The following is a 22,196-nucleotide window of genomic DNA, read 5'->3' as shown; positions in this document are numbered from 1 at the left end:
CCTTTTCCAGAGTTTTACAGCAGAATGATTGATTTGATATTGGCCTATAATTTTTCAATACACCAGGATCGAGATTAGATTTCTTGAACCACTGCAGATTTAAAACAATTTGGAACAGATCCAGGGTTTGGTGAAAGGTTAACATTTTCCAGCACAGTTGGCCCAAGAATGGGCCACAGATCCTTAAACAATTTTGTTGGTATGGGATCAAATAAAGAAGTTGTACTTTTAATAGACATCACGAGTTTCATCAGCACGCCAAGTGAAATACTATTAAATTCTGAGAATCTAGGTAGCACCTCAATGGTAGCCCCCACATCAATAGCTGGGTGCAATGAATGGACCAAAGTATGCTGAGATATACTCAATTTTCTTCTCAAAATAGTCCAGAAAAACTCCTGTGCTGAAAAGGGAGAATGACCAACAGGTGGGTGTCCGCGAATAACCGTATCAAACAAAAACTTTGAGTTATGCTTATTTTTGTTGATCGGTTCAGAGTAATAGGCCTGCTTCGTAGCCAGTAGAGCATGCTTATAATCTAAAATAGCTTCACGCCACGCAAGGTGGAACACCTCTAGTTTGGAACTACGCCATTTCCATTCAAACCCTCTAGCCTTGTATATATGTATTCATATATTTATATTCCTGGGTTTATATATTATAAAACATTTGACAAAAGGTGCCCTACACATTTTAGATGTTCATTACAAATATATATAATAAATATATATCCCTCCACCATGTCCTGGGTCCTCCCTGGGGCCTCCTCTCAGTTGTACATGCCTGGAAGACTTCCCCAGGGAGATGACCAGGGGTCATCCTCAACAGAACCACCTCTGCTGGATTCCACCAGAGAGGTGATGTTCTATATTCCAAGAGTCAGGTACTGTGACTGAGTCTCAGTCCATGTGGGCTTATACCCTGTCCACTGCCTGTCAAACAATGTACAAGACCCTTTGTCCTCTTCTTGTGGTAGGTGAGTCCCAATGGAGGCAACACCATGTTGTTACTTTGGACTGAGTCAGTCTGAACCCCATGTCTGTAGGCCCAGCCACCAGGCACTAGCCTGCACTTCCCTTGTGCCTGGCTCCAGCAGGAGGGCCCAGTTTCCCCTAATATGGATGAGGTGATTTTCCAGCCATACAAGGTCTATTTTGATTTGCCCTTTGTCCCTCTCCTCACCTGGAACCAATTTGCCAAGGGAGGCCCCACCAGGTGCTCATGCTCCAGACAACACAGCTCCCAGGATCACTGGAGAACATAAACCCTTACACCACAATAAGGGTGATGAAAATACATTTTAAACTCATAACCAGTGCAAATTTCATAAACTGATTCAGAAAATGTCAACAGTGAGTGTTTGGTTCATTTTAGTAATATATTAATACATGCATTTAACCTTCAGTGTGATCTTGATTGTTGGTTTCCCAGATGTTTATACTTATTGATTCTGAAATATATTGTCTTTATGTTTCATGAGTGAAGCTTTTAGATCTGTTTTCTCTGGTGGAGGAATTTGTGGTCATTGTGGACTCAGATAAAATGCAGATGCATCAAACACACAGTGAATCATTATTTCTGAGGGGACATTTCATTAACTGCATGAGCGACTTGCTCAGTCTGACATCACACACCCTGATAGTTTGGAAACTGTTTGAAGCACTCAAAGATGAAAAACTGAAAATCTAAATGTTAGAAAATGTCACTCTAAATACATTTATGGCCACATTTATTTCATAGTTTATATTTATTATTTTATTTGGCTTTCAGCATGTTGATTATGAGTGCAAAATTAACATGTTTATAGTACAGGCTGTCAGATTTGATTTAAATGTATTTACATCAAAATCAGGTGAACTTTTTTCGTGTGGTGACCCATTTTTGAAAAATCAAAATAGGATATATATATACAGTGAGGAAAATAAGTATTTCAACACCTTGTGATTTTGCAAGTTCTCCCACTTAGAAATCATGGAGGGGTCTGAAATTTTCGTCTTAGATGCATGTCCAATGTGAGAGACATAATCTAAAAAAAAATCGGAATTCACAATGTATGATTTTTTAATAATTTATTTGTATGTTACTGCTGCAAATAAGTATTTGAACACCTGTGAAAATCAATGTTAATATTTGGTACAGTAGCCTTTGTTTGCAATTACAGAGGTCAAACATTTCCTGTAGTTTTTCACCAGGTTTGCACACACTGCAGCAGGGATTTTGGTCCACTCCTCCATACAGATCTTCTTTAGATCTTTCAGGTTTGGAGTTTCAGCTCCCTCCAAAGATTTTCTATTGAGTTCAGGTCTGGAGACTGGCCAGGCCACTCCAGGACCTTGAAGTGCTTCTTACGGAGCCCCTCCTTAGTTGCCCTGGCTGTGTGTTTGGGGTCATTGTCATGCTGGAAGACCCAGCCATGACCCATCTTCAATGCTCTTACTGAGGGAAGGAGGTTGTTTGCCAAAATCTCGCAATACATGACCCCATCCATCCTCCCTTCAATACGGTGCAGTCGTCCTGTCCCCTTTGCAGAAGAGCACCCCCAGAGTATGATGTTTCCACCCCCATGCTTCACGGTTGGGATGGTTTTCTTGGGGTTGTTCTCATCCTCTAAACATGGTAAGTGGAGTTGATTCCAAAAAGCTCTATTCTGGTCTCATCTGACCACATGACCTTCTCCCATGCCTCCTCTGGATCAGTCAGTTGGTCACTGGTGAACTTCAGACAGGCCTGAACATGTGCTGGCTTGAGCAGGGGGACCTTGCTGCCCTGCAGGATTTTAAACCATGACAGCATCATGTGTTACTAATGTAATCTTTGTGACTGTGGTCCCAGCTCTCTTCAGGTCATTGACCAGGTCCTCCTGTGTAGTTCTGAGCTTTCTCAGAATCATCCTTACCCCACAAAGTGAGATCTTGCATGGAATCCCAGACTGAGGGAGATTGACAGTCATCTTGTGTTTCTTCCACTTTCTAATAAATAATGATAACACTTGTTGTCTTCTACCAAGCTGCTTGCCTGTTGTCCTGTAGTCCATCCCAACCTTGTGCAGGTCTACAGTTTTGTCCCTGGTGTCCTTAGACAGCTCTTTGGTCTTGCTATAGTGGACAGGTTAGAGTGTGATTGATTGAGTGTGTGAATAGGTGTTTTTTATACAGGTAACAAGTTCAAACAGGTGCAGTTAATACAGGTAAAGAGTTCAGAATAAGAGGGCTTCTTAAAGAAAAATTAACAGGTCTGTGAGAGCCAGAATTCTAGCTGGTTGGCAGGTGTTCAAATACTTATTTGCATCAGTAACATACAAATAAATTATTAAAAAATCATACATTGTGATTTATGGATTTTTTTTTTTTTTTTAGATTATGTCTCTCACAGTGGACATGCACCTAAGAGGCAAGTTCTCCCACTTAGAAATCATGGAGGGGTCTGAAATTTTCATCTTAGGTGCATGTCCACTGTGAGAGACACAATCAAAAAAAAAAAAAAAAAAATCCGTAAATCACGTCTAGACTTGAAAGTCTCCACAGAATCTGACTGCTTTATTGAAGCAGGGAGATCATTTCACAGAACAGAGGCAGGCTGAATGACCCGCAGACTTTTTATTCACCCTAGGGACACAAAGTAGTCCTGCATCCTGTGAATGCAAAGCCCGGGCTGGTACGTAGGGTTTAACTTGATCAGCTAAGTAGAGAGGTGCCAGTACATGGACAATTTTATAGGCTAATAGCAGAACCTTAAAATCTGATCTCAGAGACAGGAAGCCAGTGAAGAGATGCCAAAATGGGTGTATTGTGGTCAAACTTTCTGCTTTGTGTTAAAAGTCTGGCAGCAGCATTTTGAACCAATTGGAGACCCCTAATGCTGGACTGCAGTAAACCACATTACAGAACTACCCTGGGTCCGCATTGGCAGCTCTCAGAGTCGACAGTTGGTCCATACCTACCTCCCGAAACTAGCCAAACTGTGTATAGGTCGCAGCCATACAATTCAATTTCAATTCAATTTATTCATCTTATATAGCGCCAAATCACAACAGAGTTGCCTCAAGGGCAAGGCGCTTCACATAAAATTAGGTTGGTCAGGTCCCGGTGTATAGTGGGCGCCTTTCCAGCATTACCAGCATTTCCAGCATAGTCGGCCCAAGAGTGGGCCACAGGTCCTTAAACAGTTTTGTTTGTATAGGATCAAATAAGCAGGTTGTGCTTTTTGTAGATGTCACGAGTTTTGTCAGCATGCCAAGTAAGATACTATTAAATTCTGTGAATCTAGGTAATACTTCAGTAATGGCGCCTACCTCAGTAGCAGGGTGTAGTGGCTGGGTTAAGGCATGCTGGGATATGCACAAAGGCATTGGCATACTGGAGTAAGTCAAGAGAAATGGCCCATATGGGGTCCAACAGTCTGACATGGCCATACGTTTGTACCTGACAGTCCTTCACACATACATGTATCATTACGTCCACCAAGGATGTAATAAAATCATTGGTGTTTATTTATTTGTCTGTCTGTATGACTGTTAGCATGATTACTGCACTACTGCACTTTTCACCACAGATACATATTAGGCCAAGGCAGACTCCCTTAAAGTTTGGAAGTGATCTGGATGTGGACCCAGATTCTGGATCACAATTTCACTTTATATAGGCTTTGAAGGATTACATCAAAGCTACTTCACGGATTCTCACCAAATTTGCACCACAGATAGATATTAATGATGACATCATCAACAAGTGACAGCCACTCTGCCATAAACCACTGAGCTACACACGACAGGGATTAAAACATTTGATTTTAGGGTTTACAAACGTTTTTGACTGTTAAACTTTGCTCACTTTAACAGCAAAAAAAAAATGTTAGCGGACTGAAAGTTATTGGAACGAAATTTACCGGAAGATAATTGGTCTGATGATGGTTTTAAACTTATCTGAAAAGCTAATTCGCTAACAAAAACATTAGCTTTGAAAATGATTGGTTATCAGATTAGCTGAACAATCAATCAATCAATCAATCAATTTTATTTATATAGCGCCAAATCACAACAAACAGTTGCCCCAAGGTGCTTTATATTGTAAGGCAAGGCCATACAATAATTACGTAAAAACCCCAATGGTCAAAACGACCCCCTGTGAGCAAGCACTTGGCGACAGTGGGAAGGAAAAACTCCCTTTTAACAGGAAGAAACCTCCAGCAGAACCAGGCTCAGGGAGGGGCAGTCTTCTGCTAGGACTGGTTGGGGCTGAGGGAGAGAACCAGGAAAAAGACATGTGGAGGGGAGCAGAGATCAATCACTAATGATTAAATGCAGAGTGGTGCATACAGAGCAAAAAGAGAAAGAAACACTCAGTGCATTATGTGTGAACAGTGCCCACCACTGTGTATTTGTTGTCTTTCTGTCGCCTGATTCTGTTTTTTCTTTCTGTTTGAGGTCCAGCGCCATCCAGAGATGGGAGTGGGTGTCTTCTTCTGCAGGCCTCCTGTCCTGCGCACCAGCAAGGACTCCCAAAATTTCCCATATTTTCCTGTATATTTGTATTGTCAACTGCGTAGGTAGCATGGCCCAAGCAGAGGGTCACCCCTTTGAGTCTGGTCTGTTTGAGGTTTCTTCCTCAAATCATCAGAGGTAGTTTTGCCTGACCACTGTCACCTGTGTGCTTGCTCTGGGGGTTGGTAAAATCAGACCTTACTTGTATGAAGCACCTTGAGGCAACTTTGTTGTGATTTGGTGCTATATAAATGAAATAAATTGAACTGAAATTGAAAATTCAGACTTTTTTTAAGTGTTGTACCAAAGGCATCTCACCATCACCTTCATTCACTAGTACACAATTCACCCGACAGCGATGGTCAAATCAGAGTTTATTGTTCTGCACCATTTGACAATGCTTTTGTGTTATTGTGTTTGTTCCTCTGTGGTGTTATTCCAGTGCAGAATCCCTGGAATTGGGTTCCTGAAGATCCATGCTCCATGGAACGTCCTTTGTCGAGAGGCTGAGTTCATGAAGCTAAAGATGCCCACAAAGAAGGTTGACACTGGCCTTACGTGCATCAGAGTTCATCATCAGACCTTTACAAGATTTTGGCTTTGTGTCTGCACAGTGTGTGTGGTGGCGGGTGGCATCCATTTTTATTCTTAGCCTAAGTGGTTTGAATCTAAAACCTCCTCTTCAGGTTTATGAAGTGAAACAAGGCAGTAACATCGTGGAGAAGGTCAGGCTGTTCATTCGCAAAGTCACTGCTCCTCTTCACCCAAACGTGGGCACCAGCCGGCAGCACACCGTGAAGTCTCTCTGTCACCCGTTCTCCAGGGAGAAGCAGCACCTGTGAGTAAAGGCTGCAGCTGTGCACGCTAGCTCAAACGTACATCACGTGTACAGTGCACGCCACTCATCATGGAGTAACTTTGTCTTCAGATGTTAGATATCAGCTCCATCTGGTTACTGAACAGGGAACAAGGTTTTGGTTGCAGAACAATATTAATCAAATCCATCAACAATGCTTTGCTCTTACATATTTTATTACTGCGGAGCTATTTTATTTTATAGGCTGCAATAAAGTCAGGCCTGGAAATATATGGAGGAATACATTCAACACAATGCAGGTCAGACATCCAGTACAAAACGAAAATGCTGCAAACGACGTCAGTCAGACACATATGTGTTGAGACACTAAGAAGGTTTCCACTGGCTTCCAACTACACAATTTGCAGTAGCAAATTGAAAACATGCTTAATAAAAATGTGTATAAGGCAGCACAGTGGCTTAGTGGTTAGCACTGTTGCCTCACAGCAAGAAGATCATGGGATGGTTTCCCACCTGTGGCCTTTCTGTGTGGTTTTGCATGTTCTCCCCGTATTTACAAGGGTTTCCTCCGGGTGGTCCGGCTTCCTCCCACATCCAAAAACATGCTGGATTGGAAACTTTAAATTGCCTGTAGGTGTGTGTGTAGCTGTGGATTTCAACCTATGACTGCTGTGATAAGATCCAGCCCCCTGTGACCCGTAATTGGAGTAAGCGGGTATAGGAAAGGGATGGATGGAAACATGTATTTTGAAAAAAATCTCAAATATTGTAAAGTTTTTTATGCTTGCATGAGGTTTTGTTTCAGACTATTCAAAAAAGTCTTATTTTTGCAAAACTTCAAATGAAACACTTTTTTCTAAAAATATAGGTCACATGATATACAGAAAGAGTCATGTAACATTCCAAAACGCACAATGGTGTACATGTACACCATACACATTACATCATAGCTTCTGATTCTATAATAAAATACCAGATTTATAGCTTAGCCTACCAACTATAATTTAATTTTACTACTAGTCTACATACTAAAATACCTATACTACAGTCTTATCCTGTATTAATATTTAGGATTTAAAACCTACTCTTGTATATTATATAATACCATATTTATTGTATATGTTGTTTATTACCCTTATTATTTAAATATCAGTTATATATATATATATATATATATATATATGATGTCTTATCTTTCTTATGTCTTATTATTTATTATTATATATATTTGTATATATCCTTTTTTCTTGAGCCGCTTGGGTGGGTAGGGAGAGTTCCCATGATACAAAAAAGCTTTTCAACCTACCATCCCTGGTTCTCAAGACCAGGCACCTAAGTGGCTCTACTCTACTCTTTTCTACTCTTCTATTTTACTTTTCCTTTTTAGATATTTAGATATACGTTAGTATACTAGCATAGTTCCACCTTAGAATTGGAATATAATATAAAAGATATACCTACTGAATTTTCATGTGAACAGATTCAGAAACAGAGAACTTGTTCAGTGTTATAAGAGATAACGGTATGGCAATACGAGATTTTAAAAAGCAACAAAATGGTAATATTTAGTAGGGTGCACCCTTCAACTACCATGAGTAACGGAATCACGTTATAATTACCTGACAAAATTTTGGGACAGATAAACAGAAAGACGGAGAGTTCTCTTTACTATGCTCCTCTGATACTTCGTTCATTGGGTCTGGGTTAACAGTGATAATAAACAACACTCAAAAAATAACTTCCATAACAAAATTATGGAAAGTATTTCCACCCAAGTACAAAGCATTAACCAGAAACAATTTTGTTGAGTGACCGAGATATAAATTTGTTGGGTCAACATGATAAATTTACATTTCTGTTACTTAATTAACATGGTTCAGGCCAACTAGATTTGTACGGGTAAATGTAACAAAAAAAGGTAAGTCCCTTTGGCTGCTTCCTTGTTTGCACACGGAGTCGACACAGCAAATCCAAGGTAGACCTGCCTGTTGAATTGGCACAAGTGTTACACCGGATCCCCTTCTTGATGCACCTCCACATTACATTTAGAAATGTGGCAGGTGTGGGGTTTGAACCAGGAACCTTCCACACTGAAACTAGGTGCAATAACCACTTGGTCACCACCACTGCCCTGTAATGGTAAATGTAACACACTGATGTAATTTTCTTGGGCCATTCAAACTTGTTTGATATGATTATGAGTTACTTATTATAGGGCCCCTTCACACATATTACAACTGTGGTCAAATTGCGCATGAAGTGCGCATGAAGCAAGAATCGTATGCAATACGTGTAAAATTGTAGCTGCCTCCAACTCCTCGTACACCTGTTGCTACAACTATTTGCGCACACCAGCGCCTGAAAGACAGAGTGTGCACTATGCTAAACCATCAAACCCTCTCACGGCAGGTGTCGGCCAAATTCCAGGTGACACGCACGAACATCTAACACTACTCTCTTGGCACTTAGAAAATGTGTGGCCATTTGTACTGTCATCACGAAAACAGTTAGCAGACAATCACTGTCGAGCTGGATGTAAAATTTGTCTAAGTGCCTCCACGAGTGTGACTTTGGAAACAGACACAGTGACAAGTTGGTGTGTGCGCTGAACTGACAGGGGGTGTGTCCGCCAAGAGGAGTGGCTGTGGAGTTCTGTGATTGTGGATGTCACGGCTGGAGAACACGTACCATGTTTGGATGGACATGAACTAACAACTGTCCACTGTGACGTGCGTGTGTCTGCTTGCTGCCCTCACGTGGACACACATAAAAACATATATTGCTATTGCAATGGGTTGCAGTGAGCAAGCACATGCCGCACACATTGACAGGCTACCCCAGGTGAAACGGACCGTCAGATCATAACATGCAGCGGGCGATCTGAATGTCACATCACCCACGTGAGCTCTCTTCCACATAACGCAGTGTCTGTCCTGCAGTGCGCCATCCACAAACATGCGTGTCCAGCCGGACATGCCGCCAGCAGATGTGGACATGATAAGAGCGCCCTGCTTCTCATTCATGTCATTTCATGACTGTACGTCTGTGACTATGGGTCATCTACAGAGGAACTTGTATGGCCCCACTTGATAAGAGGGATTCAATAAAATGCAGTGTTTTTATATGGTGTGTGTGTGTGTTTGTTTTTTTTTTAAATACATCCATGTCCTTCCTGATATCAGGCATTTTCCCGCACAGCAGCTGCACGATGTGGTTTCACATGCTGCAGCTGCTCGTACTGTGTTCCTGCTTGCACAAAACCATTGCAGCGGCATCGTTCACGCCTGCCCGTTGGCTCGATGTTTTCATGGTTCACTCATACAAACTGTTCCACCTTGATTCACGCTGATTTGTACTTATTAGTACTATGTGTGAAGGGGCCCTTAATAGGGTAGTTACAACTACTTCTTAAAATAGTACAGTTACATGAATAAATTGTACTGATCCAACAAAGCAAAATTGATTTGAGTCAGGAACGTCATCCGTAAAATCTGTGCCAATTAAACGTGCAGATCCACCTTGGATTTGCTGTCCTGACACTGGGCCTCATGTATCAATGTTGCGCACTTGTGGTGTAAATTTACGGTGTAAATTTGAAGTACACCAAAGTTGCCGTGACATGTATCAAGTAGTGCGCACCTGCCCATTTCCAGCGTACGCCTGACATGACCTTGATAAATGCAGCGGGTGAAAACAATCGTAATTATAATAAACACGCCCATAAATATTCAGACTCCGCTTCAGACATACCCTCATTTTACAACATGGAAGCCAGGTAGACGGCAAAGAAAAAGAACTCCACCAATCACGACGCGTGCCAATAGAGCATCAAAAGCGGCCGTCGTATCAATTGTTTTGTAGTATAATCAAAAAAGTGTTACAGTGGTCCCTCATTTATCGCGGGAGTTACGTTCTAAAAATAGCCCGTAATACGCGAAACCGCGACGTAGTCAGCGTTATTTTTTACAATTATTATAGACGTTTCAAAGCTGTAAAACCCCTGTAAAACCACTTTATACACTTTCTCAATCAGGCATGAACATTTTCTTACTTTTCTATTGAGTGTAAACACTCTCAAAGTTCAAACCTTAATAGAAAAATAAGACCAAACTGTTTTCAGGCCCAAACATTTGTTTGAGAAATAAAAATAGAACGTTTTCCTATAAATAATTATGATGGCTTTTAGAACTAACAAATTTAATTTTAACGATCAACGTACGAGGTTGGACACATAAGAAATTATTAATAGTGACTGACCAGTATTTCACAGATTGCGCCTCTGCATCCTGGCGCTGCGCCTTTTTCCATTCACACCTCGCTGCAGGTGTCTGTTTCCGAGTGACAAACACAGTTATGAGTAGTTGTTGGTGCTCTTTTTTCTTCTGGGCGAGAAGATTCTTATAAACAGACACGCAGAACACAGAACACTGTAAAAAAAAAAAAAAAGCATGCAGAATTGGACTAAAAGCTCCGCAAAATGGCAAGGCCACGAAAGGTGAACCGTGTTATAGCGAGGGACCACTGTATTCTCTTTTCACATGTCAATAATTCTTGACATGTGGATATTTGCTTGCTCAATTAATAAGACACGCCTAATTTTTCAGATTTCTTTATTTTAAAAATGTATTTCTTTATTTATTTTATTGTAACAAACGAATGGAGAAAACAAAACCTGATTGCTGGAGAAAAAGGCGAGCAGCGCTTTCTTTGCGGTCAGCGGTCAGCGCTGTGGCCACGGATCGTGGGATTTGTGAAAGCGGGATTTGTATTGATTATTATGTAGTATAATCAGGAAAGTGTTATTTATGTAACATATGCATTGGTTTGTATAATGGCACTGTTTATCATGTTGATAATTTTCATTTTTATGTGGATTCCAGCGCTGGTTCATTTTGGTGTATAATTTACGCCACCTCTCGACCTGGTGTATATTTTCAGCGCAGCGTACACCAACGACCACGTTGATAAATGCCAAGTAGCGCAGCCGTTTTGGTGTACACCCCATATACGCTCAAATATCGCCATACGCACGTTTATACGTGAGGCCCAATGTGTGCAAACAAGGGAGCAGCTGAAGAGACTTATTTTTGTTGTTGTTGTTGTTTAACCATACAAATCTAGTTGGCCTGAACCATGGTAATTAAGCAACTGTAGTTCAAATTCATTATGTTGATCCAACAAATTGACATTTAGGTCACTCAACAAAATTGTTTCTGGCTAAGTTAACGCATTTTACTTGACCATACTTCCCATAATTATATTATGTTCACTGAGCAAGATATTTTATTGAGTGTTCAGGTAAAACCTCGATGCTCGCTTGCAGGTTCCATATCAACTTCCTTTCCCTGGAGGAGAATTTCCATTTTGTCATCACCCTGTTGAATCAAGCAGACATGTAATGTCTTTTAGGCAAATTTATTGCTTTGTGTGTGCTTCCTACTCAGTCCCAACAAGCAACAGCAAATCGCCTCAAGCAGCACAGAAACAGAGAAGACTATTATAAGCATGAATCTCAGCCTCCTGGGATGTATGTAGGAGAGGGTGGGCCGCCGGGAGCTATACTATTTAGAGTTCTGACTAACAGCAAGCAGGAAGATCCCTGACAGATCCCTCTGAGTTGCCCACACCACTTTACAGACATGTGACAAGTTTTGTGGGATTAACATATAGGAACTAGAATGTGTCCTTCATCATAAACTGTGATTAGTGTCAACCCATGAAGAAATTAGCTCATAATGGTGATTTACCAAACACTTAGACATACCCGTCACATATTCAGCAGGTTTAGATTAACCCTCTGTGGTGCAACAGCATTTTCTTGATTTTACCATTCTTTCAGTATTCTCCTTTTTTAAGGTGCTTTATTTTAGTATATGTCCATGTGTTGCACATCAAAATGTTAAAATGAATCTCAGCTTTCTGAATGTGAGATGTGTAGCGCATGTGGAAAGTATTCACAGTGCTTTACTTTTCCGCATTTTGACATGTTGCAGCCTTATTCCAAAATGGATGGAATTCATTTTTTCCTCAAAGTTTGTGTGAAAACGTTTTATATATGAAGAGTTCAGATGCAAAACCCAGTAGGTTGTTTTTTTTTTTAAATGGAGAAAAATGCAGTTGAAAATGGAGATTTAAAGGAAACTATATTTGGAAATGTACAGACTTTCATCAATAAAATGAAAACACTTTGTTCAGATTCTTTCATATTTTGCACACTGATGGTCCCCTTGACAGCCAAGTACATGTTGGCCTCAACTAAAAATTTATGTTTTGGAGATACTGGGTGTTGCATCTGAACTACATATATATATATATATATACTCAACAAAAATATAAATGCAACACTTTTGGTTTTGCTCCCATTTTGTATGAGATGAACTCAAAGATCTAAAACTTTTTCCACATACACAATATCACCATTTCTCTCAAATATTGTTCACAAACCAGTCGAAATCTGTGATAGTGAGCACTTCTCCTTTGCTGAGATAATCCATCCCACCTCACAGGTGTGCCATACCAAGATGCTGATTAGACACCATGATTAGTGCACAGGTGTGCCTTAGACTGCCCACAATAAAAGGCCACTCTGAAAGGTGCAGTTTTGTTTTATTGGGGGGGATACCAGTCAGTATCTGGTGTGACCACCATTTGCCTCATGCAGTGCAACACATCTCCTTCGCATCATCCGTGAAGAGAACACCTCGCCAACGTGCCAAACACCAGCGAATGTGAGCATTTGCCCACTCAAGTCGGTTACGACGACGAACTGGAGTCAGGTCGAGACCCCGATGAGGACAACGAGCATGCAGATGAGCTTCCCTGAGACGGTTTCTGACAGTTTGTGCAGAAATTCTTTGGTTATGCAAACCGATTGTTTCAGCAGCTGTCCGAGTGGCTGGTCTCAGACGATCTTGGAGGTGAACATGCTGGATGTGGAGGTCCTGGGCTGGTGTGGTTACACGTGGTCTGCGGTTGTGAGGCTGGTTGGATGTACTGCCAAATTCTCTGAAACGACTTTGGAGACGGCTTATGGTAGAGACATGAACATTCAATACACAAGCAACAACTCTGGTTGACATTCCTGCTGTCAGCATGCCAATTGCACGCTCCCTCAAATCTTGCGACATCTGTGGCATTGTGCTGTGTGATAAAACTGCACCTTTCAGAGTGGCCTTTTATTGTGGGCAGTCTAAGGCACACCTGTGCACTAATCATGGTGTCTAATCAGCATCTTGGTATGGCACACCTGTGAGGTGGGATGGATTATCTCAGCAAAGGAGAAGTACTCACTATCACAGATTTCGACTGGTTTGTGAACAATATTTGAGAGAAATGGTGATATTGTGTATGTGGAAAAAGTTTTAGATCTTTGAGTCCATCTCATACAAAATGGGAGCAAAACCAAAAGTGTTGCGTTTATATTTTTGTTGAGTGTATATATATATATATATATATATATATATATATATATATATATATATGCAGATTTATTACAAATAAAGCAACTAAGAAATTACATGTACATAAGTATTCACACCCTTTCCCATGATGCTCAGAACTGACCTCAGGTGTATCCTGCTTCCACTTGTCATGTTTTTACAGCTTAATTGGAGTCCACTTGGGGTAAATTTAGTTGATTGGACATGATTTGGAAACGCACATACTTACATATAAGGTCCCACAGTTGACAGTGCATGTCAGAGCACAAACCAAGCATGAAGTCAAAGGAATTGTCTGTAGACCTCTGAGACAAGAATTTCCCAAGGAACAAATCTGGAGAAGGGTACAGAAACATTTATGCTGCTTTGAAGGTCCCAATGAGCACAGTGGCCTCCACCTGTAAATGGAAGAAGTTCAGATTCCACCAGGACTCTTTCTACAGCTGGCAGCCTGTCTAAACTGAGGGATCAGGGGAGAATGACCTTAGTCAGGGAGGTGACCAAGAACCTGATGGTCACTCTGTCAAAGCTCCAGCATTCCTCTGTGGGGAGAAGAGATCCTTCCAGAAAGACAACCATCTCTACAGAAATCCACTAATCAAGCCTGTATGGTAGAGTTGCCAGACAGAAGACATTCCTTTCATAAAAGGCGCATGGCAGCCTGTCTGGAGTTTTCCAAAAAAAAAAAGGCACCTGAAGGACTCTCAGACCACAAGAAACAAAATTCTTTAGTCTGATGAGACAAAGATTAAACTCTTTGGTGTGAATGCCAGGTGTCATGTTTGGAGGAATCCAGGCACCATCCCTGCAGTGAAGCATGGTGGTGGCAGCATCATGCTGTGGGGATGTTTTTCAGCAGCAGGAACTGGGAGACTAGTCAGGATGAATGAAAGATGAATGCAGCAATGCACAGAGACATCCTGGATGGAAACCTGCTCCAGAGTGCTCCTCCTCAGACTTGGGCAATGGTTCATCTTTCAGCAGGACAATGACCCTGAGCACACAGCCAAGATATCAAAGAAGTGGCTTCAGGACAACTCTGTGAATGTCCTTGAGTGTCCCAGCAAGAGTCCAGACCTAAATCAGATTGAACATCACTGGAGAGATCTGAAAATGGCTGTGCACTGAACCTGATGGAGCTTGAGAGGTGCTGCAAAGAGGAATGGACAAAACTGCCCAAGATTGTGGCATCATATTCAAGAAGATTTGAGGCTGTAATTGCTACCAAAGGTGCATCAACAAAGTATTGAACAAAGGCTGTGAATACTTATGTACATGTGATTTCTTAGTTTTTTTTATTTTTAATAATTTTTCAAAATTATTTTACTCCAGTTTGGAGTAAAAGAAAATTTGGAAAAATTGCTAGAATACGTTGTAAAGAAAAAAAGCAAAAAGTTGGCTCTAAATCTTAAAACATGAAATATGTTTTTAGATATTCTTCAAATCTTTAGTCAATATGTATTTTTATTCATGTGGACAGCATGTTCATTCAGTTTTTAAGAACTTCCTCCTTTGGCACAGATTTACCGTACAGTACCATACTGTTTGTATTTCTTAATAATTAATATCAATAAAGTCCACAACATATCCAGTGACTTAAAAATGTTCATGTAGTCATCCACTGGCTTGCATCAGGAAAACTGGATCTAAGTTGATGATTTAATCCATATATTTTGATTAAACCGCCCCCCTCCCAACTTTTTTGGAATGTTTTTCAGGGTCTAAAAGCAGGAATGGGTGTATTAACAAATAAAATGAAGATGACACTACAAAACATGAAATGTCCTTGGTTCATACTGTCTGCATTAAAATATAAGTCAAAGCAAGTGTAAGGATCATTGCATTTTTACGTCTGCCAAGGGCGTAATAAAATGATCTGCGTTTATTTATTATTTATTTATTTGTCTGTCTGTCTGTTACCGGGATTGCGTCAAAACTACTGCATGGATTCTGATGAAATTTTTACTAGATAGATAATATGCCTTGGAAGACTCTATTAAATTTTTGAGATGATCTGGATTCTAGATCAACTTTCACTTTATATATGCTTTGAAGGATTATTATTACCAGGATTATGTCAAAACTACTGCATGAATTTTGATGAAAGTTTCACCACAGATACGTATTAGGCCATGGAAGACTCCAATAAATTTTGGAGATGACCCAGATCTGGATTCTGGATCAAGAGTTCCCTTTATATAGGCTTTAAAGGATTACATCAAAATTACATTGATCCTCACCAAATTTGCACCACAGATATTAGTGCATGGAAGACTCCACTGAATTTTGCAAGTGATCTAGATCCCGGCTGGCAGACGTCAGAAACCTCTGATTGCTGTTGTTTTATTTGCATTTTCCGTATTGTCCCAACTTTTTCTGATTTGGCCTTGTAGAATAGGTGGAAACCAAGGCCCTGTTCTCTTTTGGAGGAAGGACACAAAGCTAATCGTTCAGATATGTGAACAACACATTGGTCAAAATCTAAACCCAGGAAGTATACAGTAGTGTTCACAGTAATAGTAGTGTTATGTCACTAAAAAGATTAATCCAGGTTTTGAGTATATTTCTTATTGTTACATGAGAAACAAGGTACCAGTAGATTCAGTAGATTCTCACAAATCCAACAAGACCAAGGATTCATGATATGCACACTCTTAAGGCTATGAAATTGGGCTGTTAGTAAAAAAAAGTAGAAAAGGGGGTGTTCACAATAATAGTAGTGTGGCATTCAGTCAGTGAGTTTGTCAATTTTGTGGAACAAACAGGTGTGAATCAGGTGTCCCCTATTTAAGGATGAAGCCAGCACCTGTTGAACATGCTTTTCTCTTTGAAAGCCTGAGGAAAATGGGATGTTCAAGACATTGTTCCAAAGAACAGCGTAGTTTGATTAAAAAGTTGATTGGAGAGGGGAACACTTATACGCAGGTGCCAAAAATCATGGGCTGTTCATCTACAATGATCTCCAATGCCTTAAAATGGACAAAAAAACCAGAGACGCATGGAAGAAAATGGAAAACAACCATCAAAATGGATAGAAGAATAAACAGAATGGCAAAGGCTCACCCATTGATCAGCTCCAGGATGATCAAGGACAGTCTGGAGTTACCTGTAAGTGCTGTGACAGTTAGAAGACGCCTGTGTGAAGCTAATTTATTTGCAAGAATCCCCCGCAAAGTCCCTCTGTTAAATAAAAGACGTGCAGAAGAGGTTACAATTCGCCAAAGAACACATCAACTGGCCTAAAGAGAAATGGAGGAATATTTTGTGGCCTGATGAGAGTAAAATTGTTCTTTTTTGGTCCAATGGCTGCAGACAGTTTGTGAGACGACCCCCAAACTCTGAATTCAAGCCACAGTTCACAGTGAAGACAGTGAAGCATGGTAGTGCAAGCATCATGATATGGGCATGTTTCTCCTACTATGGTGTTGGGCCTATATATCGCATACCAGATATCATGGATCAGTTTGGATATGACTAAATACTTGAAGAGGTCATGTTGCCTTATGCTGAAGAGGACATGCCCTTGAAATGGGTGTTTCAACAAGACAGTGACCCCAATCACACTAGTAAAGCAGCAAAATCTTGGTTCCAAACCAACAAAATTAATCAAATCAATTCAAATCAATTTTATTAATATAGCGCCACATCACAACAAACAGTTGCCCCAAGGCGCCTTATATTGTAAGGCAAGGCCATACAATAATTACGGAAAAACCCCAACGGTCAAAACGACCCCCTGTGAGCAAGCACTTGGCAACAGTGGGAAGGAAAAACTCCCTTTTAACAGGAAGAAACCTCCAGCAGAACCAGGCTCAGGGAGGGGCAGTCTTCTGCTGGGACTGTTTGGGGCTGAGGGAGAGAACCAGGAAAAAGACATGCTGTGGAGGGGTGCAGAGATCAATCACTAATGATTAAATGCAGAGTGGTGCATACAGAGCAAAAAGAGAAAGAAACACTCAGTGCATCATGGGAACCCCCCAGCAGTCTAAGTCTATAGCAGCATAACTAAGGGATGGTTCAGGGTCACCTGATCCAGCCCTAACTATAAGCTTTAGCAAAAAGGAAAGTTTTAAGCCTAATCTTAGAAGTAGAGAGGGTGTCTGTCTCCCTGATCTGAATTGGGAGCTGGTTCCACAGGAGAGGAGCCTGAAAGCTGAAGGCTCTGCCTCCCATTCTACTCTTACAAACCCTAGGAACTACAAGTAAGCCTGCAGTCTGAGAGCGAAGCGCGCTATTGGGGTGATATGGTACTATGAGGTCCCTAAGATAAGATGGGACCTGATTATTCAAAACCTTATAAGTAAGAAGAAGAATTTTAAATTCTATTCTAGAATTAACAGGAAGCCAATGAAGAGAGGCCAATATGGGTGAGATATGCTCTCTCCTTCTAGTCCCTGTTAGCACTCTAGCTGCAGCATTTTGAATTAACTGAAGGCTTTTCAGGGAACTTTTAGGACAACCTGATAATAATGAATTACAATAGTCCAGCCTAGAGGAAATAAATGTATGAATTAGTTTTTCAGCATCACTCTGAGACAAGACCTTTCTAATTTTAGAGATATTGTGCAAATGCAAAAAAGCAGTCCTACATATTTGTTTAATATGCGCATTGAATGACATATCCTGATCAAAAATGACTCCAAGATTTCTCACAGTATTACTAGAGGTCAGGGTAATGCCATCCAGAGTAAGGATCTGGTTAGACACCATGTTTCTAAGATTTGTGGGGCCAAGTACAATAACTTCAGTTTTATCTGAGTTTAAAAGCAGGAAATTAGAGGTCATCCATGTCTTTATGTCTGTAAGACAATCCTGCAGTTTAGCTAATTGGTGTGTGTCCTCTGGCTTCATGGATAGATAAAGCTGGGTATCATCTGCGTAAATGAAAATTTAAGCAATGCCGTCTAATAATACTGCCTAAGGGAAACATGTATAAAGTGAATAAAATTGGTCCTAGCACAGAACCTTGTGGAACTCCATAATTAACCTTAGTCTGTGAAGAGGATTCTCCATTTACATGAACAAATTGTAATCTATTAGATAAATATGATTCAAACCACCACAGCGCAGTGCCTAACCTATGGCATGCTCTAATCTCTGTAATAAAATTTTATGGTCAACAGTATCAAAAGCAGCACTGAGGTCTAACAGAACAAGCACAGAGATGAGTCCACTGTCTGAGGTGATAAGAAGATAATTTGTAACCTTCACTAATGCTGTTTCTGTACTATGATGAATTCTAAAACCTGACTGAAACTCTTCAAATAGACCATTCCTCTGCAGATGATCAGTTAGCTGTTTTACAACTGCCCTTTCAAGAATTTTTGAGAGAAAAGGAAGGTTGGAGATTGGCCTATAATTAGCTAAGATAGCTGGGTCAAGTGATGGCTTTTTAAGTAATGGTTTAATTACTGCCACCTTAAAAGCCTGTGGTACATAGCCAACTAATAAAGATAGATTGATCATATTTAAGATCAAAGCATTAATTAATGGTAGGGCTTCCTTGAGCAGCCTGGTAGGAATGGGGTCTAATAGGCATGTTGATGGTTTGGAGGAAGTAACTAATGAAAATAACTCAGACAGAACAATCGGAGAGAAAGAGTCTAACCAAATACCGGCATCACTGAAAGCAGCCAAAGATAACGATACGTCTTTGGGATGGTTATGAGTAATTTTTTCTCTAATAGTTAAAATTTTATTAGCAAAGAAAGTCATGAAGTCATTACTAGTTAAAGTTAAAGGAATACTCGGCTCAATAGAGCTCTGACTCTTTGTCAGCCTGGCTACAGTGCTGAAAAGAAACCTGGGGTTGTTCTTATTTTCTTCAATTAGTGATGAGTAGTAAGATGTCCTAGCTTTATGGAGGGCTTTTTTTTATAGAGCAACAGACTCTTTTTCCAGGCTAAGTGAAGATCTTCTAAATTAGTGAGATGCCATTTCCTCTCCAGCTTACGGGTTATCTGTTTTAAGCTGCGAGTTTGTGAGTTATACCACGGAGTCAGGCACTTCTGATTTAAAGCTCTCTTTTTCAGAGGAGCTACAGCGTCCAAAGTTGTCTTCAATGAGGATGTAAAACTATTGATGAGATACTCTGTCTTACTTACAGAGTTTAGGTAGCTACTCTGCACTGTGTTGGTATATGGCATTAGAGAACATAAAGAAGGAATCATATCCTTAAACCTAGTTACAGCGCTTTCTGAAAGATTTCTAGTGTAGCTAGAAGCTTAATGTAGCTTAGTGTAGCTTAATGCCTCGCAGATGTGAAGAAATCATGAAAAACTGTGGTTATACAACTAAATACTAGTTTAGTGATTCACAGGATTGCTAAAAAAGCAGTTTGAACATAAACGTTTGTAGCATCAACATCAGATCAATCAATCAATCAATCAGTTTTTTTTATATAGCGCCAAATCACAACAAACAGTTGCCCCAAGGCGCTTTATATTGTAAGGCAAGGCCATACAATAATTATGTAAAACCCCAACGGTCAAAACGACCCCCTGTGAGCAAGCACTTGGCTACAGTGGGAAGGAAAAACTCCCTTTTAACAGGAAGAAACCTCCAGCAGAACCAGGCTCAGGGAGGGGCAGTCTTCTGCTGGAACTGGTTGGGGCTGAGGGGAGAGAACCAGGAAAAAGACATGCTGTGGAGGGGAGCAGAGATCGATCACTAATGATTAAATGCAGAGTGGTGCATACAGAGCAAAAAGAGAAAGAAACAGTGCATCATGGGAACCCCCCAGCAGTCTACGTCTATAGCAGCATAACTAAGGGATGGTTCAGGGTCACCTGATCCAGCCCTAACTATAAGCTTTAGCAAAAAGGAAAGTTTTAAGCCTAATCTTAAAAGTAGAGAGGGTGTCTGTCTCCCTGATCTGAATTGGGAGCTGGTTCCACAGGAGAGGAGCCTGAAAGATGCTACTATTATTGTGAACACCCCCTTTTCTACTTTTTTTTTTTTTTTACTAATAGCCCAGTTTCATAGCCTTAAGAGTGTGTATATCATGAATGCTTGGTCTTGTTGGATTTGTGAGAATCTACTGAATCTACTGGTACCTTGTTTCCCATGTAACAATAAGAAATATACTCAAAACCTGGTTTAATCTTTTTAATCACATAGCACTGCTATTATTCTCAACACTACTGTATTAACTCAGTGGAGAACATCAGTTGCACCTAAGTCTTTTCTGCAGTGTGATGTTCGCAAGCATGCGCACAGGATCTTGCACATCTGAGTCTGCAGAGGTTCCCCACACACAGAATGAGACCTTCTTTTTGATTCCCATCACCTACTGGAACACAAGCTGAGACTTATCAGACCTCTGCAACATCTCGGTGAAAACATCCCAACAACTGTCCAGGTCAAAGTAAACAAACACCAGTGGGTGAGGGAGGCTCTTAAAGTCACTGGATATCTTAACTGGACCTTTATGAAAACAGCTACAATAGCCAGAAGGAATTCCAACACTGTTGGGCCAAAGGAAAAGAAACATCAAAACATTGTAATTCCATATACAGCAGCAATTCCTGATAAATTGAGAAGGAGTTTCAACAAATACAACATTCAGACACCATCAGACAAAGAATGCATAAAACACACCCACAAAAGAATCTGGAGTATGAGGTGCTGTGTAGGGAGGAGTGCAACACTTTCTGCATTATAGTGACCATAATAAATCTACAGTAGTTTTCAGAATAATAGTGCTATGTGACTAAAAAGATTAATCCAGGTTTTGAGTATATTTCTTATTGTTACATGGGAAACAAGGTACCAGTAGATTCAGTAGATTCTCACAAATCCAGCAAGACCAAGCATTCATGATATGCACACTCTTAAGGCTATGAAATTGGGCTATTAGTAAAAAAAGTAGAAGCCAGCACCTGTTGAACATGCTTTTGCTGGGAATGGTATCTGGGGATAACACATTAGAACTTAGACCCTTTTGTTATTTTTGTTATGATGCAATGGTTCGGCACATTTTCTTCTTTAGCAACAATTAATTTACAGACTTGTTATTTTCATACAAGCTTTGTCAGAATTATTGTATCAAACCCACCTCTTGATGCCTTGGCAGTTCTTAGACAGATTATCCTTATGTAGGCTCAAACTAAATGCATCAGATTATTTTGTTGTGATTATGAAATTTGTTATGTTAACAGTCTGAGCCACCATATTTCTTCTGCGTTGCCAGATTTGAGCTCTCTGACCGGGACAACTTCTTTGACAGCAAGACCAGGAGCTCCATCGTAAGTAGCGGATGATTACTTTTGAGGTTTTTCCTCTCAGAGGGGTTGCATAATCCTTCAGTTTGTACATCTCTTATTGAAAAGTTTTTGTTTTTTTTTTAATCCTGATACCCTGCAGTCTCAGCGTTCTCTGAAACAGTTTCAAGAGGTGATGCTGTGAATCACACATAACACAAATTCTGCAATAATCACACTGCTGCCGGACTCAAATAAAG

At 40.4% G+C, this 22,196-nt stretch overlaps 1 protein-coding gene across 1 annotated transcript in view; it reads left to right on the top strand.

Annotated features, from left to right (window-relative positions):
* The window catches only part of ano1a (anoctamin 1, calcium activated chloride channel a), a 278,021-nt gene that overhangs the window by 129,904 nt on the left and 125,921 nt on the right, over window positions 1-22,196 (top strand). The window contains exons 4-6 of the mRNA XM_034183761.1: window positions 5,922-6,020; window positions 6,166-6,317; window positions 21,927-21,981. Coding sequence (XP_034039652.1) covers window positions 5,922-6,020; window positions 6,166-6,317; window positions 21,927-21,981 — 306 coding nt within the window. The remainder of the gene's footprint in view (window positions 1-5,921; window positions 6,021-6,165; window positions 6,318-21,926; window positions 21,982-22,196) is intronic.

Source organism: Thalassophryne amazonica, chromosome 2 (assembly GCF_902500255.1).
Source record: "Thalassophryne amazonica chromosome 2, fThaAma1.1, whole genome shotgun sequence".
Lineage (NCBI taxonomy): Eukaryota > Metazoa > Chordata > Actinopteri > Batrachoidiformes > Batrachoididae > Thalassophryne > Thalassophryne amazonica.
Note: the sequence above shows the minus strand (reverse complement) of the source record. Positions and strands in the feature narration are given on the sequence as shown.